Genomic DNA, 17,732 nt, shown 5'->3' with positions numbered 1-17,732 from the left:
GGAGAGTTTGAACCACCAACCGTTCAGCTACTAGTCAAGCGTCTAACCATTTGTGCCACCTATAATTAAAAACACAAATGCAGAAGGTCATACAGACCTGGATTTGAATCTGGAAATTTCACCTACTAGTTGCGTGGATCAACCTCTTTCACAGTCTGTTCTATCATCTGTAAAATGTGGATAATTACATACTCTATTGGGAAAATTAAATGAGATAGTGTGTGTAAAGCACAATGGCTGCTAATAGTAGGTGCTCAGATATAGTATATAGAGATATAATCATCAACATAAATTCTCAAAAAAGAACTGTTGAGAAGGTACCCAGTGGATTGGAGCAAGGATTTCCGATAAAGAAGGTGCATACATACCAAATGTTTCCATGTCCAGCAGACACCTGCAGCACCTAAAATTTCAGAAACTAAACACAATAGTTAGCAATGAAAGAGAACGCTCTGACTTAACAAGGCCATGTGATACGGGTTACCTCCCTGGGCATAAAGATGCACACTGTTGACCATAAGCTTCTTTTCACTGAATTCACTCATTAGAACTCTGATCAGAAGTGGACAAAGAAATCTTAGGCTGTCCCCACTCCAGCCCTCAGACAATGATCTCCAAGCATCTGTCTCTGATGCATCTAACTTGTATCTGCTTATTAAACGTATCCCCATGAAGCCTGCTTGTGCAGCTCCAGCCACTCCACCAGGAAGAGCACTTAACTTTACACTGCATTTATCACAGCCAGGGATGCTTGGTGCCATTTTCTGAATTCATAGTATGAAAATAAAAAAGAAATAGCTTTCATTATTTATATACCTTTACGCATGTGTGGGAAGCAATAAATTTAAGGGAAAAAAAAATCATTTTTCACCTTTCCCCTTTATTCCTGCAGGTTTTTTTTTTTTTTTGGAGGGGGGGAATGGGAGTTTGTTTGTTTGTTTTTTAAAATAGGTTCTTTCTCAAATTGTGCATTATCAAGAAAAGTTTTGAAAAAGGACTTTATTTCAGTGAGTACCTTAAAACTGTTACTGCCTATGATTCAAATGACTTGCCATATAGTGTATTCAAGACGGACAATCAAACCCTAGAGCTGACAAAAGAAATGCTTCAAGGACTATTTTGTTAGAAGAAAGGTATTGAAAGCTGACTATGGTAGCAGCAACAATCAAAGATGGAAAGGCTGAGTTGAATCTAATTCCATGCTGCCCAGCAGGCCTAGGGGTATAAGCCTATCACAATGGCTATGATCAGCAACCAAAGAATGGAATTGCCTCAAAAATGCAATTTCCACAGTGCAATTACTCAGGGCCATTTGATCCAAGATATATAATGTTCTAACTCTTGAATGCCAAAATCATAGACCATCTCCACCTCCCTCTATACTTGCCTGTCATTAACTTTGAAGTGGAAAGCACTTGCTACAGTGAAATACTCAATCTTCCCTGCCCACTCCACACAAGATACACTGAAATCAAAATAAAATGGGAATAGAAGGTAGGTGTGAAAGATGATATCAGCCAAATTCTGGATGAACTGATAGATGGAAAAGATTCCTTGCTGCCCTCAAATATATTCTTCCCACGGTCTCAAAAATAATGTAGATAACCATATGGAATTCCACTGACTAGAGTAAAACCTTCATTCTACAATATAAATTCAGACTTTTACAAACTGAACCTATGCACAAGCTCTCTCAGTGACCGAAATTTCTACTCTAGTCTCTATAACCAATAATCACATCCTTTTCTATGGGCAAGTTTTGATGTGGAGAGGCATTTGGCTCATAATATATGGAAAAGGGTATAAATGTTGTGGAAAATGAGGCTGGGTAGTCAAAACTCAAGCATCTAATATTTTTTTCTAGAAATAGCCATGGCTGAGACATGTCATTACTGGAATAGAGAAGACATGCATTTATATAGCAAGGCATGGTGCATGCTAAATTGTATCATGACCTCATGCATGGTGGTTGGGTGATGAGGTGAAGAGGAGTTACTGTCATTCTTAAATCACTATTTTTGAAAGGATAACAGAATGTATACTTTAAATTCAATTTTTCAAAGAAATTCAGCAAGTAGTATGTATTGAGTATACAAGTAGACAATGTACTTCACTTCCAAACTTTTTCAGTTTTCAGATGAAAGCTTTGAATTATTAACCCTAAATATACTATGTTCCCTCAGAGTGTTAAAACCAAACAAACAAACAAGCAAACTCACTGCCATCAAGTGGATTCCAACTCATAGTGACCCCCTTTGGGTTTCTGAGGTGGTAAATCTTTACAGAAGTAGATTCCTCATCTTCCTTCCTCAGAGCAGCTGGTGGGTTTGTACTGCCAGCCTTTGGTTAGCGGTCAAATGCCTAGGCACCATGCCACCAGAGATCCTCAGAACTATATTTCTTCTTATGACTATATTTGTACTTACAATATTGGTTGATGTTTGGGGTCATTCCTTGCTCTCTCTCTCTCTCTCTGTATTTTAGATTAGTCTTTCTTTGTTTCCTTGATTCTTTCATTCATTCCTCCAGCTCTGGTGGCACAGTGCCTAAGACATTTGGCTGCTAACTAGAAGGTTGCAGCTTCCAACCCACAAGCCACTCCGTGGAAGGAAGATGGAGCGATCTGCCTCTGGAAAGATTTATCACCTTGGAAACCCAGTGTGGTCTCTATGAGTCCAAATTGACTTGATGGCACTGAGTTTTTCTGAGGCCTACTTAATAAGGAGATCTGGTGGTATAGTGGGTAAGGCAATTGTCTGCTAAACGGAAGTTCAGTGGTTTAAAATCACCAGCAGCAGGAAGAAGATGAGACAATTCCAGCCTTGGAAACCCTATGGAGGTCTCTATGAGTCAGAATCAACTTGATTGCAGTGGGTTTTTGGTTTAGGCCTAATTCATGAGATAAAATCATAGCCTTCAAAAAAGTTAAAGGTTTCCTGAGAGAAAAGAATATACAAGAAAGCATGCCCATGCTTTTACAGACCAGGTTCAAACTTTCCAAAGCAAATGCTTAAAGCCTTTCTGACTCTTTCCCCTTCAACTCTTCCAATGTCCAGAGCAAAGATGTCCCTGGAGGATTTATTTGTACCCCAGTAACCCATCGGAAAAGGAGCCCCGGTGGTGCAGTAGTTAAGTGCTTGGCTGCTAACTGAAAGCTCAGCAGTTTGAGCCCACCAGTTGCTCCACAGCAGAAAGATGTGACAATCTGCTTCTGGAAAGATTACTACCTAGGAAAGCCTACAGGGCCATTGTACTCTGTCTTATAGGGCACTCTGAGTCAGAATCGATTCAACGGCACTGGTTTTTTTAACCCATATGGTTTTTGTAAGCATTAAATTCAGAGTGCTTAGCACAGTGTCTGGCATATAGAAACGTGGTCATAACTGTTGGCTTGATTCTTAGAGTGTCCACCATCAGGTAGGTGTTTAATAACTGTTTATTTGAAGAATGAGTGAATCATTATCTGCCATCATGTACCCACTGTACTGCCAGCTAGCTGATTTTTGAGCCTTGATTAAATACGTTCGGTCTGTTCATATAATTATTATATGAACTATAGTAATTCTTTAGATTGCAGACTTCATTTACCTAAACAAGGCTAAAACCACCTACATGTTTATTCTGTAATCTATTTCTTTCTAGTTAGAAGAGATTTGCTCGTTATTCAGCCTGTTTCTTTGGAATATATTATCTCTAATCTTGTCTTCTTCTTTAGCTTTTGCACATCACTTATGAGTTAGCTGAGCCCCATTCTGCCCCATAATCTTGCCTGGCTACCTCTCCTAGAGGTGGTTTTCAATAAACAAAGGTAAGCAGCTAGATGTAGTGAAGAAATGTTGGATTTTGTAAGACTCCAGGGCAGAAGTGATGCCCTCAAGGAGCCCACAATCTCGACAGGGGGCCCAGAGCAAACAAACAATTTATGGAAGGTGAATCATACTTGAGTAGATATATACACACAAAAACTGTAGGACCTCAGAAGAGATGTCACCTGTGGTCAAGCATAGCTTTTTGCTTATATTTTCCACCACCATACTTCCTTAATTTATTCCCTTTCTCCTCATTTTGAAAAGAAAGTCAAACTAAAATATCATTTCCTCCATAATTTTTTAAATTTTTTCTCTCTCATAAATATTTATGAAGTAATTATGCCTGACTTAAAACAACTTTTTCAAGAGCTTTTTCTGTATAAGACATTGATTATTAAAAAAAAAGCCTTCTGTCATCAAGTCATTTCTGATTTATAGCCACCCTTTAGGACAGAGAATTGCCCACATAGTGTTTCCAAGGCTGTAAATCTTTATGGAAGCAGATTGCCTCATCTTTCTCCCATGGAGCAGCTGGTGGGTTCAAACCACTGACCTTTTGGTTAGCAGCCGAGTGCTTGCACCAGCAGAGCTCCTGGTGACATTGATTATACCAAACTGAACACCAAACCTACTGCCATCAAATCAATTCCAACTCATCATCACCCTATAGAACAGAGTAGAACTTCCCATAGGGTTTCCAAGGCAATGATCTGTAAGGAAGCACTCTGCCACATCTTTCTCCTGCAGAGTGGTTGGTGGGTTCTAATTGCCGACCTTTTCGTTAGCAGCTGAGCACTTTAACACTGCACCACCAGGGCTCCCTCACAAGAGGTTAGGCAGCCTTCAATAAATACTCATTACTACTACCCACTGCCATCAAGTTGATTCTGACTCATAGCAACCGCCATGGGGTTTCCAAGGCTGAAAATCTTTATGGAAAGAGACTACCTCATCTTTCTTCCATGAGGGGCTAGTGAGTTTGAACAACTGATCTTTTGGGTAGCAGCCAAATATTTTAACCACTACATCATCAGAGCTCCTTCTTAAATAAATAGACAGTCTTAAATAAATAAAATTCGACAGTCCAAATATTGCAGGAAGGCTATACCACTCTCTTGATGATTCACAAAGCACATTCACAAATTAGGTAGTTCAAGATCTAACCCTCATATCAAGTAAGAAACCTGTTTAGCATTGTTAATTCCATTTATTTGATCACAGAACATTTTGTTTGTAGTAAAACATTTATCTTCATCCAAGGAAAAACAGAAATTTCCATCGATATAGCTGGATGCAACAGGAAATCCATTCAGGCTTTCATGTAGTAGTGTGTTGGGATACTGGGGGTTTGGGTTGCTTAAAGACAATTTTAAGAGGAATGTGAATCAGAAAAAAAGGAGAGAAACTGGATACAAAAAAAGTCATCCAGGAGGCTACTGGAATAGTTCATAGCAATAACAATGGATTAAAAAACAAAACAACAACAACAACAAAAAAAAAAAACTCAGTGCTATCGAATAGAATCTGACTCATAGTGACCCCTCCTTGGCTTTCCGAGGTGGTATCTCCATGGAAGTAGATTGCCCAGTCTTCCTTCCTAGGAGTGGCTGGTGATTTGAACTGCCAGCTTTCTGGTTAGCAGTCAAATGCCTTAGGCACTGCACCATGAGCGCTCCCAATAATGGATTACTATTACATATGACGGGAGCTCTGGTAGCATAGTGGCTAAGACACTTGCCTGCTGACCAGACAGCTGGCGGTTCAAACCCACCAGCCACTCCTCGGAAGGAAGGTTGGGCAATCCTACTTCCGTAGTGATACTGCCTTAGAAACCCAAGGAGGGGTCGCTATGAGTTGGGGGCCGACTCGACGGCACATAACAACAACAACAACATTACATATTACAGGAGCTCTGGTAGCGTAGTGCCTAAGGCACTTGACTGCTAACTAGAAGGCTGGTGATTCAAACCCACCAGCTACTCCTCAGAAGGAAGATTAGGCAATCTACTTCCAAAGTGATACCGCCTTGGAAACACAAGAAAGGGTCTTTATGAGTCGAGTCTGACTCTACAGCACATAACAACACAACAACATTACATATTACAGGGAGCTCCTCGGAAGGAAGGGTGGGCAATCTACTTCCATAGTGATACCACCTCAGAAACTCAAGGAGGGGTCACTATGAGTCGGATCTGACTCCATGGCAGTGAGTGAGTGAATGATTACATATTACTTCCTATGTGCCAGAACCCTTCAAGGTACATTTCCTATTGATCAAGTTTTAATAAGAACTAGAATTGGAATAAAAGCACAGCCCCATGTCCAGTTGAGGAACAAAGTTGGACAAGCCGTCATTCACCACCTCCCCCCTTCTTACCAGTTTTCTCTCTGTTTTTATCCTTCTTTTTCCACTGCCCTGCCTCCCCCCACAGCATGTGTGCTTATGCCTTATAATGCCAATTTGAAAGAAAACAAACTTGAAATTTAAATGTTTTCGTTAAATCACTTTTCAAATAACTGTGTTTCATTTCCCTATACTCTTTTCTTTAAGATACAGTATTAGCTAAACTAAGAGGAAAATTGGATGGTTATCTGTGTGGGGTTTGGAGGAACTGTGGGATGGGATTTAGTGCTTAAATTCCACTTTCACCTCTTTCTCTCCAGTGTTCTAAGAAAAAAGGTTCAACAGCCAAAAGGAAACAAATTTCTACTTAATAACTAAGAAAGTGCCTGGTATCCCTTCCTTTGTACATAGATGGGCACAAATATGGCTGAGATTGGACCTGAGAGGTTGGTCCCTCTGTCGGTCTGCTTCTAGAGGTCGAAGAACACCTGCTTGCAGATGTCAGTCTCTTTATTCCTGTGATCATACTGGTTAGGGAACAATGGCGCAGTGAATGTTAGAGCCCACTGATAAGATCTGCCACTTCTCCTACTTAGAAAATAAGATGGTGGAAAGGCAGAAGTTCCCTTTTCTTGTGGCAGAGGCTAAAATATGTTCTGAGAATAACAGTATTGCTCCTTTCCCAAAAAGCTATCATTTTAGGAAACCTGGGCAGAACTTCTGCTCAGATCTCTTTCATATCAGAAGCCATCATCATTAATTTATCTATCATATCCTTTAGCATTGTTCTTTGATTGTGATCTCTTTTAATATAATTATCCCCAAAATGGAAACATATAGGATATCTGGGGAGTTCTAGTGTCATAGTGCCTAAAGCATTTGACCGCTAACCAGAAGGCTGGCGGTTCAAACCCACCAGCTACTCCTCGGAAGGAATATTGGGTGATCTACTTCTGTAGTGATACCGCCTTGGAAACCCAAGAAGGTGTCCAATGAGTCAGTTCCAACTTGACGGCAATGCGTTGCTTTGTTGCATTACAGAACATGTAGTATTTTGATAGAAGTAGGGCTACATGGGAGGCTTGGGTTTTAGGAACAAGAAAGTATGCTAAGACAGAAAGGGAAAGGGGGTAAGAATACAGAGGATCTCCAAGGCTAATTGTGTCTACTTCATAATTGCACACCTGATTGTATGCTTACATGCAAATACCATCATTTTCACGTGCACCAATGCTAATTTTCTTCATTCATCTCAATGATCACAGTATTGAAGTTTTGGACTTTAACAATGTCCTATCCCATGGCTTTTTAGTAAAAATGTCATGTGAAAATGTAGGCATTTATGCAAGAAAATAATTCAATGTATATAATTGTTCTCTATGGAGTATGTTATAGTTCTCTAAGCGAATGGTTTTATAAATCTTATTAATTTAAAACAATTTGCAGATATGAGCTAAGATTTGCTCATATGAGCTAAGATAATTCCTTAGGTTGATAAATTTTCAGGAATATCTTCAAAAGAGGGACAAAATAGTGTGATTTTTGATACCCTTAGCACTATTAATTTTAGAATAGTTCAAAATAGAAATCATTGCACAAAGGGAGAAGAAATTTTAAGAGCCATTACTTTCTATTTTGTCACCTTAATTATTTCCAGGGAGACAAATCCTTTCAGAACAATGTAGGCTCGGAAATTCTTAACAATGTGCGGATATGCTTGATGACCTCACAAGGTCACTTGAAATCGTGCTGCTCAATTCTGAAACCCCTCTGTGAAGATACAAAACTAGTCTATGCTACAGTGGTTTAGGAAAAACACAACAATGTAACAATAGGCTAGCATGCTGAGAGCAGAAGTAATTTATTTTCCCTTATATTCTCTCTACAGGATACTACACAGAGTCAAATGCATGCTCATGCATGTATAAACCAAAATAATAGAAATTAATTTGCTTCACCCATAGATGTTCCAGTTACTGCATGCTAAGCTGGTGTGCTTGTCTTTGGATGGCGTATTGGCAAAGGCTGGATAAAATCGCTGCTGCCCTGCTTTTTGTATAAAGAAGAATATTATTTGCTTAAAAATGGAAAAAAAAAAAATTTATTAAGCAGTCTTGTTACCGTGATTGTGTCTTTTACAATATCAGTTCTGCTAGTATGATTCAAATGATTATTTTATTTTATTTTATAGCTTGCACTGTTGACTTATAGAACTGCTGAATGGGATTTTCTCAGCCATTTTTACCTTCTGTCCGTATCAAGTTTCACTCTTCTGCAGCATTTAGATCTGTAGCACAGGACGTGGAATGACTTGAGACAGAAGGCTGGAAAGCCTTCCCTTTAAGAAAATGTCTTGCTTAGGTACTTCTATACAACTTTGTTTTGGGGAAAGCCTTTATTTTTCTCTTTTTTAAAAAAAAAAAAAAATCTATGCTCTACTGGACGTTGTTGTTGTTGTTGTTGTTATGTGCCGTCGAGTCAGCCCCCGACTCATAGCGACCCCTCCTTGGGTTTCCGAGGCAGTATCACTACGGAAGTAGGATTGCCCAACCTTCCTTCTGAGGAGTGGCTGGTGGGTTTGAACCGCCAGTCTACTGGTTAGCAGTCAAGTGCTTTAGCCACTATACTACCAGAGCTCCACTGGACGTAGTGGCATTAAAAAACATGGGGATAGATTACATCTTCAGAATTCACAGCTTCTTTTCACAAAATTAAAACCTTTGGGAAGTGTTGCAGTCACACAGTGTTCACTGCTCATGTTAGGGCTGGGCACATTACATTTAATACGAGCAAATTCTGACAGAGAACCCACTTAACTGTCTCCCACTGAGAGTTATTCTTGCTGTGAGTCTGCTCTAAAAAGACAGTAGTCACCCACTCCTGCTAAAGACAGAAATGTGCTTCTTTCCTAAGAGGTGACTGACAGGAAGGAGACAGTGGCATCACTGGGGTGGGGGTGGGGTGCAGAGCACACCCCCTGACACTGTCAGACAAGTGACACCAAAGTCACTCCAGCATCCATGGCAGCGGCAGCAGCAGGCAATCTGGTGCTGTAGGAGGAGGGACTCCAAGGCAGTAGCATCACTAGGGTTGGTGTCACATGACACCCAGCACAGTAGCTTCCTACCCTCCCTTAGTGTGTGGACCTGTGGTCTGTGGTGCCCATCACTGGGTGGAGAGGAGGTAGGTCAGGGCCAGGTAATCTGCCCACATGTGTGTGTGGGGTGGGGGTGACACCAGCAGGTCCTGCCCAAAGAGGAGGTAACAGCATGACTTACCCCAACCCTAGTGAAACCACTGGAAGGAGGCATCCTGCTGGGCTGTTTTTTCAAAAGAAGGGAAAATATGGGAATTTCTGTACAATGGGGTCTGTGATAGAAGTGGGGGCAAAGTGAGAGCAAAGCTAAGGAAACTGATGACAAATGTGTAAAGGAGAGGCCTATGAAGGAGAATGTTGAGGGGAGCGTATAAACTGAAAATGACTGCAGGGAGAAATAAAGATTGGGTAATATGAACCTTAGGGACCATTCCCTGGAGAAGGACATCATGCTTGGTAAAGTGGAGGTCAGCAAAAAAGGGGAAGACCCTCAACAGGATGGACTGGCACGGTGGCTGCAATGATGGGCTCAGGTATAGCAAGGAGTGTGAGGATGACACAGGACCACACAGTGTTGCATCTGTTGTGATAGAATCGCTGTGAGTTCGAGCTGACTTGACGGCATCTAACAACAACCACTATATAAATCTCAAATATAATAAAAAATTTATCTAGTATGAAGATATTCAATTTATAAAAGAGGGAGTGTTAAGATTATAGAAATATTTCTAGAAATCCAAACATTTATTTCCTTAGACCAGGGTTTCTCACCATCAACACTATGGACATTTTAAGTATGTCCCTTTGACCACTACAAGATGGTTAGCAGCACTCTGGCCTCTATCCGTAGATGCTAGGAGCAATGCCTTCCCCAAGTCATGCCAAAAATGTCTCCAGACATTGTTAAACATCCCAAGGGACGTAATCACCCCTGATTGGGGAACCACAGACCTAGGCCAGTAGTTCTCAACATAAGTCACTTAAAATAGTAAACTGTCTAAATGCAAGTGCCCTGGGCCCATTTCCCAAGACTCGTATTTAACTGGTCTCTGGTATGGTTTGAGCATTGGCCAGAGATTATGCTTAAGTCCCTAAAATGATTATAATCAGTCTAAGCATTCTAATAACAGTTAAGAAAACAGGGTGAGAGTACAAAGATGAATGAGACATTGTCCCTGTATTACAAAGGGCTCGTCTTTGGTGAAGAGATGAACACACAATGATACTTTTCCAATATATTGTAGTAAATCTCCTTCAAGTTGAATTCACAGCACACCAGATTGACACAGAGTAAGAGCATTGTACCCAATGGTACAATATGTTTCTGAAACTTATTATACCTGAAATCTCCATATTTTAGAGTTACTCATTTATGGAAAGGCATTTTGACTCAGAGTTTTGATAACAAGTTGTCTGAGGACAGGGAATAACCCATTAATTCAGCTTCCCTCAAAATAAAAATGATCATACAGCTTATCTGATCATTTCTCAAGCATATGAAAGATTTCCTCGTCTAGTCGAGATGTAGGGATGGGGAACAGATTCACCCTGCCACTAAAAGAAATAGGCAAAATACATGAAACAATAGTTTTCATGATTGGGCATCAGGCAATGAAAAAGTAGGAAACAAGTGAGATGAGCTCTGTGATTGCCTGACCACAGTTTCCAGACCACAGTGCAATGAGGGATGACACAGGGGGAGACTGAAAATCCCCCTGAGTTGAGGAGACAGAGATTGGAGGACAAAATGATGCTGTTCAGGGAGGACAGTATGGCTGGAGTTCATAAACCAGAGGACCAGCGGAGAGAGCAAACTGCAAAGAGTACCCTCGAGCCTTCAGATGAATACTGATCAGAACATAAAACCCAAACCCACTGTCATCAAGTCAATTCCAACTCATAACAACCCTATAGGAGACAGGGCAGAACTACCCCATAGGGTTTCCAAGGCTGTAAGTCTTTACAAAAGCAGACTGCCTTCTCTTTCTCCTGCAAAGTGGTGTATGAGTTTGAACTGCCAACCTTTTGGTTAGCAACTGAATGCCTTAGCCACTGTGCCACCAAAACTCCTTGCATTCCCCCAGAATGGCTTAAATTAACAACATGAAAGATGTGGAATTCCCAAATCAGCAACTTGAACTCAAATCAAGTGTCAGAGTTTGCTTTGGAAAACCCAAATAAAGGCATAGCATTATTTTTTAAATTTTAGGAAAGGAAAGGGAAAAAAAAGAGAAATGCTCATCAGTTCAAGAATGGATAAATTGTGGCATTGTTGACATCTGTGCATCAATATATGTCCCAATTTAGCTTATCATCACTGCATGAGTGAATCTCACCAAACTTAATTTGAGAAAAATATGTTACGTGCAAAATAATACATAAGTTATGATTATATTTATATATAAAGTTTAGTATCAGGCAGAACTGGTCCATGATAGTAAGTGATGGTGGTAAACAGAGAGGAGGAAGAGTACAGTGGCAGGAACTGGAACGGAGGTACTGGAAATGCTCCATTTCTTAACATCCATAATGTTATGTGTCTGCATTGACTTTGCATATATAGTATTATATTCAATAGAAATTTTTTTGAAAATCTCAGCATTCATTATAAGAAATTTGAGAAATACATGAAGTATGTAATTAGGAAGGCAAGAGTTGGGGAAGAGAGGATTTTTTTTAGAAAAAGTGGTGTAACATTAGCTCACATTAAACCTAAAACCTATGGCTGTCGAGTTGCTTCCAACTCATAGAGCTCCTATAAGACTGAGTAGAACTGCCCGATAGGACTGGGTTTCTAATCCTGTAAATCTTTACAGAAGCAGACTGACATATTTTTCTTCTGCCGAGTGGCTAGTGGCTTCAAACTACCAACTTTCAGTTAGCAGCCAAGGGCTTTAACCGCTGTGCCACCAGGGCTCCTAGCTCACGTTAAAAGGACCTCTAACCAAAAGATTCAATAACTACCAGAAACTTCCAGGTAAAATAAATAAAATAAACAAGCAGGCTCTGAGCCATGATCCCTGAATTGAGGATAGAGTTGGGGAGGTTGAAATCATACTAATTTCCTTTCACTGATCTTTTCTCTGTCCTGCCTCCCTATCCTTCATTCTTAGTCTATGAGTACATTGTTCATTTCCAAGTTCTCAAGCACTTTAAAGTTCAACAATAATACAGAGAATCGACAAAGGGAAAACTGTAAAGTATATAATAAAGCATTAACCATGTTAACTTTTCAGAACTGAAGAGTCCTTTTCAAAAACTGTAAACACTCTAAAAAAATACTCTTTCGATATCTTTTCTGAAACAGTCACTTTCACTATGCACCTTAGTTACTTACTGAACTGTTGTCATATGTGAGAATGAGCATCTAGGAGTAAGTCTAGATGGTGTTTTGCCCACTTGGTAGGCTGAGTTGATAAAATAAATTGTTGAGAAATGCTTCTAATCAGTAGGCAAATTGATTACCGACAGGTAGGGATTCATTTTATTCTTTTCTATCTTCTTGCTGCATAACATTGGTTTGTAGTTTTATTTATTTTTTTTTAGAAAAGGATTTTCGATTCTTGACCTCTTGACCCTGTGCCCTGTTCCTGCGCCTATTACTGTCCTCTTCCTCCTCCCGATCTACCGCCATCACTCCTTTGAATACCATGGACTACCTTTGCCTGACATTGAAGTTTATATGAATTTAATATAAAGTCTCTGAAGGGAGACAGCATTTTCTCTCTTCTCATCTAAGCCTTTATTCTAATTCACCAAACTAGTTCATAGAAACTTTAGTGCAACTCCAGTTGTAAAATTGGAGCAAGGTTGCTGCTAGTAGTTTTTCAATCTTCATTTGTATTTATGAATCTGAACCCAGACAGTGGCAGTAATATTTCCATTATTGAAGGCCTGTTAAGAGCCATATTATGGTCTTACCTTGATTGGACTTCTGTCTGAGAAGAAAATAAAGGCCAATTTAATAATCTCTTGCCATTAACCTATGATATTTTTGAGACATAGACTTGCCTCATCTCTACCAAATGGGCCCTAAGATGGCTGGCCACTTGATCCTAAACATTTCAAATAAATCCACTGAAACCAAGGTCAGAACTAATTGGATAATGAACTAAACCTGAGAAGCTATTCTCCTGACTGGAGGCCAGATCAGGCTCCTTCTGAAAATGAGGACCTGGTTTTGAGGCACAGGAGTGATGAGGGGCTTGAAATTAGATTTCAGACAAGTATGTGTTTTAAAAAATTCAGTTCCCTTCCAGTAGCTCTCTTTTTCCTCTCCATTAGTTTGAGTTCTGTACATGCTGCTGCAACACCAACAAAGGGGAGAACTGATTACTTTTCCTATTTTGAATGATGCTGCTCCTCCTGCAGTACCTGGAAAGAAGGGACTTGGTTTTCTTACCTGCCTCCTCACTACCCTGGCCTGAGTTGTGTTTGGAATAATCATTCAAGAAAAGCATTTTTCCCATCTATACCCACTCCTCCAAAGGAAGGTTGGGCAATCTACTTCTGTAGTGATTCCGCCTTGGAAACCCAAGGAGGGGTCGCTATGAGTTGAGTCCGACTCGATGGCACATAACAACAGCAACAATAGACTATTTGACAGATACAATTCAGACTTTTCTTCTAAGATTTCTTTTTATTATTTCTCATTCTAGCATAAATACTAGCTTCCAGCATCACAGCAACATGAAAGCCACTGGAATATGACAGAAAGACAAGTGGTGGAGTAGATATACTCAAAGCAAACAAAATTTACTGTCATTGAATCAATTCTGACTCATAGCGACACCCCTCACTGGGTGTCCAAGGCTCTAAATCTGTACAGAAGCAGATTGCCTTATCTTTCTTCTGCAGAGCAGCTGGTGGGTTTGAACCACCAAACTTTTGGGTTGCAGCCAAATGCCTTTACCACCAGAGCTCCTTAGAGTATATTTATAGCAACTCCTTATTCCAAACTAAAAATTAGGACACTTGGTCTGACAGTGGATTCATATTTAGAATTGTATTTATTGGAAGTACTTTAATGTGTTTTGGATAAAGGATTTAGACACTAAACCAACTAAACCACAGATTGTACCTATTTAACAAATCTAACAAAACAAATTTAGTAATAGATAAGTTTATAGTAAAATACAAAATTCCACCATAAGTACAATTTATGCTATCTTCATACTTTGTGGAGGATGCATTCCCAAAATTGAAATTGCCAAATCAAAAGTTACATGCATTTGTAATTTTGAAAGGTTTTATAAAATCATCCCCTGTTGGACGTGTGTGTTGATTTATACACCCACCAATAGTGTGTGGGAGTTCTTGCTTCCCCACAGTGTCAGTAACAGAATATTTGTTACAAACATAAAATATTTTTAACTTTTGTATTAGTTTCCTGTTGCTGCTATAACAAATTACCACAAACTTAGTAACTTAACCCAACATGAATTTATTGTCTTACAGTTCTGGAGGTTAAAAGTCCAAAATGGGTCTCACTGGACTAAAAATAAAAGTGTCAGCAGGGCTAGGTTCTTTCTTGGAGGCTCGAGGGGAGAATCCATTCTTGTCCTTTCCGGCTTCTCGAGGCAGCCCGCATTGCTTGGCTCATGCCCCCTGCGTCTTCGTAGTTGGCAGTGGCTGGTAGAGTCTTTCTGATGCTGGCCAGACTCTGGCTCTTCTGCCTCTTTCACATTTAAGGGTCCTTGGGATTGCATTGGATCCACCTAGATAATCCAGGATAATCTCCCTATTTTGAAGTCACCCATTAGCAACCTTAATACCATCTGCAACCTTAATTCCCCCTCGCCATATAAATGTAACATAGTCATAGGTTCTCGAGATTAGAATGGGGACATTTTTGAGGCATTCTTGTTCTGCTTGCTACAATTTGCATTTTTCTTTATTTTGAATGATATTGAGGATTTTTCATATAAAATACACTTGTTTTTCCTTTTCTGTGCTACTCTTAGGAACTCACAAGAGAACTATAAGAAAGTAAAGGATTGAGATCAAGCCATCTGTCTAGGGGCTACTTATCCTGTACACTTAAAACTTACATTAAAGCATAATTACCTAGATTCTATAGACTGTCGGTGACTTCAGGGTATCCTATGTTTATGTAGATAGGAATATACTATATATAGACAAATGCATGTATATAGTCAGAATAAATTTATTCTAAATCATTCAAGTGGCTATACTAGAATTGAAGGATTTTGAGTAGGTTTCAATTTTTTTTATTTATGTATCATTTGAACTGTTTAAAAGAAGCATATCATATGTTTATAGTAAGTATTTTTCTTTTGAAAAAGAAAACTTCATATTAATTTCATATTTTTAAAAAATATTTAAGATGGGAAAAAATTTTGGTGGATGTACATAGATAGATTTCTTATAAAGATGAGACACAAAGATTTGCCCAGTTCCTATTCTGCAGTCTTTCAAGAAAAGAATCTTTACACATCACGTAGAATTATGACTGTGTGTTTGCTAGTTCCTCATTACATAGTAAGGTCGTTTGAAGGCAGGTACTGTATTGGATTCATGATTATCATGGCACTACATATTCAGTAATGTTAAATGAATGAATGAATTTATGAATGCATGCGTACTCTAGTAGCCTTTGCTGTATAACTTTCAATGACAGTTGGTAAATTATTTTTGCCTTGCAATCCTCATTCTCTGTTGTTTAAGTTGCTAAGTGTGTGACATAAAGTAATTGACTGATCACATCTCAGATACCTAAACAGTGTTCTTGTTTTGTTTTGTTTTCTTTCTTTCCCTTTACATGTCACAGCTCCATTCAACCCAAATAAAGATGCAGATAGTATTGTCAAGTTTGATACTTTCGGAGATGGAATGGGCCGATACAACGTGTTCAATTTTAAGTATGTGAGTGGCAAGTATTCCTACTTGAAGGTTGGTCACTGGGCAGAAACCTTATCACTAGATGTTGATTCTATCCACTGGTCCCGGAACTCAATCCCCACCTCCCAGTGCAGCGACCCCTGTGCCCCCAATGAGATGAAGAACATGCAACCAGGGGACGTCTGTTGCTGGATCTGCATCCCCTGTGAGCCCTATGAGTACCTGGCTGATGAGTTTACCTGCATGGACTGTGGCCCTGGGCAGTGGCCCACCGCCGACCTCTCTGCATGCTTTGACCTCCCTGAGGACTACATCAAGTGGGAAGATGCCTGGGCCATTGGTCCAGTCACCATAGCCTGCCTGGGTTTTATGTGTACATGCATGGTTGTGACTGTTTTTATCAAGCACAACAACACACCCTTGGTCAAAGCATCAGGCCGGGAGCTCTGCTATATCTTATTGTTTGGGGTTGGCTTGTCCTATTCCATGACATTCTTCTTCATTGCTAAACCGTCACCAGTCATCTGTGCATTACGTCGACTAGGGCTGGGGACCTCCTTTGCCATCTGTTACTCTGCCCTGCTGACTAAGACCAACTGCATTGCCCGCATCTTTGATGGGGTCAAGAATGGCGCTCAGAGGCCAAAGTTCATCAGCCCCGGTTCTCAGGTTTCCATCTGCCTGGGTCTGATACTGGTGCAAGTTGCTGTGGTGTCTGTGTGGCTCATTTTGGAGACCCCGGGTACCAGGAGACACACCCTTCCAGAGAAACGGGAAACAGTCATCTTAAAATGCAATGTCAAGGATTCCAGCATGTTGGTCTCCCTTACCTACGATGTGCTCCTGGTGATCTTATGCACTGTGTATGCCTTCAAAACGCGGAAGTGCCCCGAAAATTTCAACGAAGCCAAGTTCATTGGTTTTACCATGTACACCACATGCATCATCTGGTTGGCCTTCCTCCCCATATTTTATGTGACATCTAGTGACTACAGAGTAAGTTTTTTTAACGGTTTCTTCTTTTCCTTATTCTTCGATCCTGCCAATGTTTTGTTGTCCAGGATTTAAAACAGACTCTTTTTTATTTCATCTCAGCAATTCCTTGGGTAATTACAAATGCTGTCATAAACCTTAATATTAATGTATAAATTAATTTTGAAAATATTTAATCAGTGCCTACCATGTGCAAAGCTCTGTGCTAAGCACAAAGAGGAAGATAAACATAAATGGCATCGTCATTAATGCAATTTACAATCATATATTTATGATTTACATGCACATATATATGTATATATAAAATTTTAATTAAGTTTAAAAAATGATTTATAAGAGAATAAGACTTAAGCCACTAAGAACCTACTGAGACTACTTTAAATTAGTCACAGGAGGATATGGCTACCACAGAACAATCTGTAAGTGAAAATATACATGCAATATTAAGCCAGGATTAGTTTAAAGATCTAAAAATTTTCATTTAAGGTTAAAAAAAAGCATCATTACTTCTCTAAAACATTAAAATTCAATGTTAATTTATTATACCTTTTCTACAATTTTAGTTCCTCTAGACATGTCTAGGAACTAAAATTGTAGAAAAGGAATAATAAATTAACATTGAATTATG

General features: G+C 39.6%; 1 protein-coding gene across 1 annotated transcript in view; it reads left to right on the top strand.

The window, feature by feature from the left end:
- The window catches only part of GRM3 (glutamate metabotropic receptor 3), an 87,882-nt gene that overhangs the window by 49,657 nt on the left and 20,493 nt on the right, over positions 1 to 17,732 (top strand). The window contains exon 3 of the mRNA XM_007956631.2: positions 16,041 to 17,107. Within this exon, the coding sequence (XP_007954822.1) occupies positions 16,041 to 17,107 (1,067 nt within the window). The remainder of the gene's footprint in view (positions 1 to 16,040; positions 17,108 to 17,732) is intronic.

The sequence above is a fragment of the Orycteropus afer genome, unplaced genomic scaffold, assembly GCF_000298275.1.
Source record: "Orycteropus afer afer isolate SDZICR_OR568_19922 unplaced genomic scaffold, OryAfe1.0 scaffold00644, whole genome shotgun sequence".
NCBI lineage: Eukaryota > Metazoa > Chordata > Mammalia > Tubulidentata > Orycteropodidae > Orycteropus > Orycteropus afer.
The sequence above is the reverse complement of the archived record's forward strand: the minus strand, read 5'-3'. Positions and strand labels throughout refer to the sequence as shown.